General features: G+C 35.1%; 1 protein-coding gene across 4 annotated transcripts; it reads right to left on the reverse strand.

The window, feature by feature from the left end:
- Positions 1–374: 374 nt before the first annotated feature.
- Positions 375–4,305, reverse strand: LOC114760113 (vesicle-associated membrane protein 727). 4 transcript variants are annotated; one of them, XM_028949371.1, is made up of 6 exons: positions 3,317–3,438; positions 2,913–3,134; positions 2,634–2,823; positions 2,441–2,561; positions 1,057–1,119; positions 375–804 (listed from the first exon to the last, which is right to left on the reverse strand). In XM_028949371.1, the coding sequence occupies exons 1-6, from the start codon at positions 3,384–3,386 to the stop codon at positions 661–663; spliced, it is 810 nt and encodes a 269-aa protein (XP_028805204.1). In that variant the 5' UTR covers positions 3,387–3,438; the 3' UTR covers positions 375–660. The 4 variants fall into 4 exon arrangements, with proteins under 4 accessions (XP_028805204.1, XP_028805205.1, XP_028805206.1 ...); XM_028949372.1 differs by lacking the exon at positions 3,317–3,438 and adding an exon at positions 4,208–4,305 and having other exon boundaries at positions 661–804; XM_028949373.1 differs by lacking the exon at positions 3,317–3,438 and adding an exon at positions 3,954–4,074 and having other exon boundaries at positions 661–804.
- Positions 4,306–6,176: the final 1,871 nt, after the last annotated feature.

Here is a 6,176-nt window from a genome sequence, read left to right on the forward strand (position 1 = left end):
TTGTTACCCAAGCCGGAGGCTCGGAAGCCCAGTGGACATGAATGAATGATTTTAGTTGCATGCAACGGAGTTTGGGTTTGACCCGAGTTTGAAAGTCAATTTCAAAAAAAAAATGCAAGTTTCTTTCTACTATGGTAGTTCATTTAACAGATTTCCTTTTCTACCATAGTAGTGGTTCTATGACGAGTTATAATGTTTTGGGGTAAGGGTTTTACAGGGCATACATGGAGATCACATGCCTCTTTTTCTTTCCTTTTTGAGGTAGAGGGAAAATCTATTTTCTTTTCAGTTTTCTTCTCCCAGTATCCTATACTTTTCTCTAATCAAGCCGTCCAGGACTTCATCTGCAATAGCAAAGATTAGAAAAAGAGGAGAGAAGTAGGACTATGCGAGTCAATTAAGAGGACGAATTACTTTTACATTCTACGACCGTGGTTTTGTTCCAACTTTAGAACATTTTGACTCTCTTTGAAAATATAAAATTAGAAAATTGTACCGTCAAAATCTAACGACTTGAAAGCAAGCAGTTTTCCACGTAATCTATACAGGCTAGGGTACTAACATTATACATTCCTGTATAAAACTATACATGCAAACATGACTTCATCGTGCACATCCATTTATGTCATGTACGTGTTGATGCAGGGTTGCTTAGACCCATCAACATTTGAAACCCTTGCAAGCAATAAGCCACAGCATTATAATCAGGATAAGGACTGCACTTCCCACCATTAGCTTCATTCGGAGATTCTGCAGCCACATCTTGCGCCTTAGATGCCTGCCTTGCCTCTGGAAGCTGTCAGCCTAAATTTGGGAGGAAGAACACAAAATCACATCATCGTTTGTCAGTATCAAATTAAAATGTGTAGATATGGATACGGGACTTTATATGGACATAGATGCTACGAGCCAATAGAATTTGAAGTATCTTTGTGTAATCTAAGTATCATGTCATGTCTAATACAGAGGGTTGATATGAGCGGGAACGCGATAGACATTTCACGTGTCACTGTCCTCCTTCTGTACTGACATGAACAAGCGAAGAGTAATGTATACCTGGAACTGTAAATTTTCTGTTTTATCGACCAGAAGTTCAATCTTCTCGCCACGATCCAAAACCTGCAATCAAGTAATGCAAAGGCCATTATTAGAGTGCCCGATATGAGCGATAACTTCATGCCTTGCTTTACACAGCAACACAAGGGAGAATCATGCTGAAGTCAACAAAGACTCTTAAACAGACAGAAACATTTGTTATGATGTCAATCTCGGCATCAAGAACTAACAACTTGAGTTGCATTATAATAATGCTCAAAACCTTTTAAGTATAGTTTGATTTAGAGGAGGATCTAAGCTCACATGTGTAATGGACTGAGATCCAAAGTTCGTGTCTGGCTGCACATTCAGGCGCGTGCAAACAAACTTGTGTTTTAGTGTTTGTAAAAGGAATATGTGAATAATAATTTGAGTGAAAATCAGAAGACAAAAATAACTGTCTTCCTCATTTTCCTAGCCCTGGGTCTGAGAACATCTGACCACATTTTGGTGTACCTAAGAATTGCTCCACGCTTTGGATTCACTTCACCATTAACAGCTATCAATATCATCATTATTTCTCATCTTCCCTCACAAAAATCTATAACTGATTGATAAAATGTATATTGTTATATCCTAATTATTTCATATTAATATGGCTGATGAAAACATATTTCACTAATAAGTGCATCTGAGCCAAGAAGACATTAAAGACAACCAAAGTGATTGGACTTTGTTTCGAAGCCATGCCTTAGAAAGCACATCTCACAGTTTAGCTTTATATTAGAACCACGATCGTGCCTAAAACATCATATATTATTTCATGGTTCCCAAACGAAAATGAGAGTTCTTCCACTCTAATAAACTATCCTCTGATTATTGCAAACATTAATTGAATCGAACCAACAGGGATAGGAGGAAATAATCCATTGCTGCCAAATATGGTGACATGCAGGCTGCAGTTACCAGTATACCTCTAGACCACGCACTATCCTCACCATTGCAAAGAATCGTCCCTTAAACCAGAATCTATTACCTATATACAAGGTACTTAACATTAAAAACAGGTTAAAGATGACCATCGGTAAGATATGGGCAGGGCACTACAGTCTCCATGCACAAACCCTGAGAAATATATTTTTCTCTCATCCTCAGCCTCATCCACTAGCAAGCAACAAACTAAATACCGATCCCCTTCACCAATGAATAGTGAAATCCTCAGAGCAAGCAATTTTTTGAGAGTAGAGACATGTCTACATAACATTATTCAAATGCAAAATCAACATAACTTGAAGGCCTCCCCAAACCCTTAATTTTTCAGAGACATAAAAATGGGTAAGCTTTCCATGTATCCAGAGAATATAAGTATTTTGATCATCCTTGTAACAGATTAAGAAACGTGTACCTTCTCAATATTGTCCATCATTATCCCCTTGACCTCCGTTACTTGAGCCTTCACTTTTGATAGTTTACTTACTTCCTCAGGATGGTTCATGCAATATTGCATGTGCTCCTTAAGCCTTGGCCTGCAGAAAAAATTGAAAACAAAAGTTCAAAAAGCCAAACTGCTATGAAGAAAATCAACCACATATGCATACCCAAATTCTCTGTCTAACTTGTATGCAATGCCAAATTTGTCTTCAAATAAGTCATCTTCATCAGCAAGTGAACCAGCATCGCCATTCTTAATACTTGAACCATAAACCTGGTTAAAGTCATCCCTCACTCGTTGAAGAAAAATGAAAGGCACGCTCCTCCCAACTGATTCATCTGCAACCACGAGGAAAACTACATGGCAGACAAACAATTCAGCAAATGACATGTAAACCAATCAACACCAATAATGCATACGAACAATAACTAAGAGTAGTCAATACCAAACCCATTGTCTATGAGGAAGTTAAATGTATGCCCATCACATGAGAATGTGTACTTGCTGCTGTTGGAAGGTAGCTTCTGCAAGCACTGAACAGCAATTGTACTGAAATTTCCTGTATATGGTGTGTGCTCGGCTAACACAACAGTTCCTTTAGCAACAAAGCTATAGATTAAACCCCGCTGACTCATCTCTAAGTAGCTCCGCAAATCAAAGCCAGACCCTGAATGGAACAACGCCAACAAACTTAACCAAGCTATAAATCCATAATTTGATTAAAAAATTATCATACAAATATAATTTAAAAAACCCTTAAATACTAATGAATAGTTCAGATACAAAGCAAAACCCAGGGCAAGTGCAACTTTGCAAGCGGAAAGTTTTAACTCAAACTGCCAACAGTACCTTTTTCTAATGGATTTAGTCGGTTGTGATTAGCAATTTGATTGCGTACAAAGTTGTCATAGTTACACATCTAAATTATTGTAGTTCATGTATAGATATCAGTTAGAGGTACATAACTAGATGCTAAAGGCCACCTGGTTTGCCTGTAAGTGCTGGTATTTGGTGGCTCTAACTTCTAAATTAAGAAAACAAATGCCAAAGAAAGTCAACAGAATGAGAAAAATCGAGTTGAGAGTTGAAAGAAATTCGTCCGTTCCGCAAACAGAAAATCCCCTCTTCCTCCTCCCGAAACAATCTCGAGCTAATTGGTTCAAGACAAAAAATAATCTGAATACAACAAAGAGTAATTAAAGCCGTAAATCCAAAACTCTTATAAAAAGGAAAAAGAAAAGAAAGTTCGTCCGAAACACATTTGGAAAAAACCCTTCATTCGAGAGTCACAATCGTAGTTGCTACGTATGGATGAAGCCGTACTTCATGTCAGAGCCAAATACATGATAAAATACAAGGGAAGAAAGCAGAGCACAACTTCAATTCGAAAAGAAAAAAAATGTAACTGCAATTTTTTCGAATCGCTCAAACTACAGTTAGGTTGCACCATAAACAACGCTAACACTTGTGACCAAAAAACAAGAACCAACGCCGCTAACACTTAGTCCAGATGTTCAACGCATCAATCGGAACATCGTGATTACTCGCCGGCTGTGTATCAACTTGGTGATGCAGAAAAAGAAAAAACCAAGTTGAGAAACGACCACGAACGATTGCAAGAAAGCCGAAACAATTACCAAGCTGATCCGATCATAAAATTTCCCAATCTGAGAAACATGAATTGTTCGAGAGGAACCGATTACAAAAATTGAAACAAAGAGATGGAAGCGAGAGAGGTACCAGAAGTGAAATTTGCGCAGTTCGATGCTTTGATTCCTTGCTTCCTGTGCAAGAATGATGAGTCGATCGACGATGACTTCAGTTTTATCGGTTTCAACTTTCCCGTGGTGGTCGAGGTGGGGTACGGCAAACGTGGAAGTGGCGCCAGGGCGCGCTAAGAAAATAAAGTGGATTACCATTTGGATTGAATTTTTCAAATGTATTATTCATTTTTTCTAAAATATAAATAAATACTACTTTTGTTAAAAAAATTAATTTTAAGATTTTTTTAGCTGTTAATTTCTTAAAATCTTCCTCTGTGTTCGTACTCTAACACTCAGCATTTAGATATGATGTTGCGTTTTATATGGTCAGCCAAAATTTATATATTATTTCCGATTCTAATTATAAGATCTCGTTTATAATTTATAAATAAAATTTTATAATTAAAGTTGGAAATAGTATGCGTTTTGTTTAAAGAAAGAAAAGAAATTAGAGTGAAAAAAAATCGAATCCGTAAAACTTTCACTTTGCATATTATTTAAATAATCCTAAAATAATGAAAATAACCGAGTTTTGACGTATAATCAATTTTCTGTCATTGTTTTAAAGCAAAGCCAAGTTGCCAGAATAGCGCACCTTGTCTTTTAGCTTTACACGTTTTGTCAGCTTCCATGACATATTTGAGTTCACGAGTTTCACCTTAGCACCCTTGGACGGTGTCGGTTACTCGATAACCTTCTTTTGAAAAAAAAAAAAAAAAACTGAAATGCAGAAGACAGTTGCATAAAATATTAAAATCTGATTTTAAATAAATAAAACTGTAATTATTGGCCTAAAAAAAGAAATATAACCGCAATTGATTCATAACAGCTATAAGGGCTAAAGATAGACAGAAGGTGGTTGCCTGAAATCTGGCTTTAAAGACAGATATCTGATTCCAGCCCGCAAAACAAAAAAAGTTACTTCTTAATTTCCTCCAAATATTAACAATGGTAACATATAGTTAATAAATTCTGAATTTGTTGGCAAAAAAATTCCGTTCCCATTTCTTAATTTCATCCAAATATTGCTTGCGGTAACACACACCTACTAAATTCCGAATTTTTTGGTTTAAAAATTAACTAATTTTAAATTTCATTTAGCTAGGAAAAACATTTCCTAATTTCATCCAAATATTATCAACAATAATATACAGCTAATTAATTCCAAATATCTTGTAAAAAAAATAATTAATTTTGCATTTCCTCTGGCTCACAAAAAAAAATTCTTAATTACATCTAAATATTCCCGCTCTACTTACCCGCTCGTCAAGTCCTTCATTGAATTTCAAATTAGTATCATCTACTTAGCAAATAGGATACCAAAGGGGTGTTTGGATGAAACCAAACTATGGTTTGGAGAATAGCTTCTGGAGAATAGATTCTGAAAAAAATAGATTTTGTGAAGAATAGATTTTGTGAAAAAGTGATTATGATAAATAAGAGTGTTTGGATAGTTGTCATCAGAAAAACTTTTTATATGTACAAATTTTGCCTAAAAAAACATAAGTTAATATGATAATTACATAAAAGATAGATTTTATAATATATTTTAATTTGAAAAAATAAAATTGTTAATAATATATTTTTTTACCAACATAATTAATAATATATAAAATAATATAATTAATATGTATATATATTTATAAAATATAAGATTAAATATGTTTATAAAAAAATAATTGAGGAATGTTAAAATCATATTATCGTTGAGATCTACTCTACAAGCACAATCATACTCTCCCATTTGAGCCAAAAGCAGAATGGATTCACTTCTTCTGAAATCATGGTTTTGAGCTCCAAACCATGGTTTTGATCCAAAACCATGGTTTCTGTTTTTTTCTGGGTGTTTGGCAAGTCTTAGATCCAAACCATAGTTTGAATCCCAAAACTATAGTTTTCTATGTTATCCAAACAGGCCTCAAATATCACTAGTAGCAACATAGTAC

The sequence above is a fragment of the Neltuma alba genome, unplaced genomic scaffold (assembly GCF_004799145.2).
Source record: "Neltuma alba isolate B1F8T4 unplaced genomic scaffold, ASM479914v2 tig00010931_pilon, whole genome shotgun sequence".
Taxonomy (NCBI): Eukaryota; Viridiplantae; Streptophyta; class Magnoliopsida; order Fabales; family Fabaceae; genus Neltuma; species Neltuma alba.

Excerpts from the sequence above, each read along its gene's own strand:
- LOC114760113 (XM_028949371.1), bottom strand. The coding sequence starts at position 3,386 with ATGTGTAACTATGACAACTTTGTACGCAATCAAATTGCTAATCACAAC. Across the intron at positions 2,562-2,633 it reads AAGTTAGACAGAGAATTTGG|GCCAAGGCTTAAGGAGCACA; the intron begins GTATGCATATGT and ends TTTTTTCTGCAG. Across the intron at positions 1,120-2,440 it reads TGATGGACAATATTGAGAAG|GTTTTGGATCGTGGCGAGAA; the intron begins GTACACGTTTCT and ends ACTTGATTGCAG.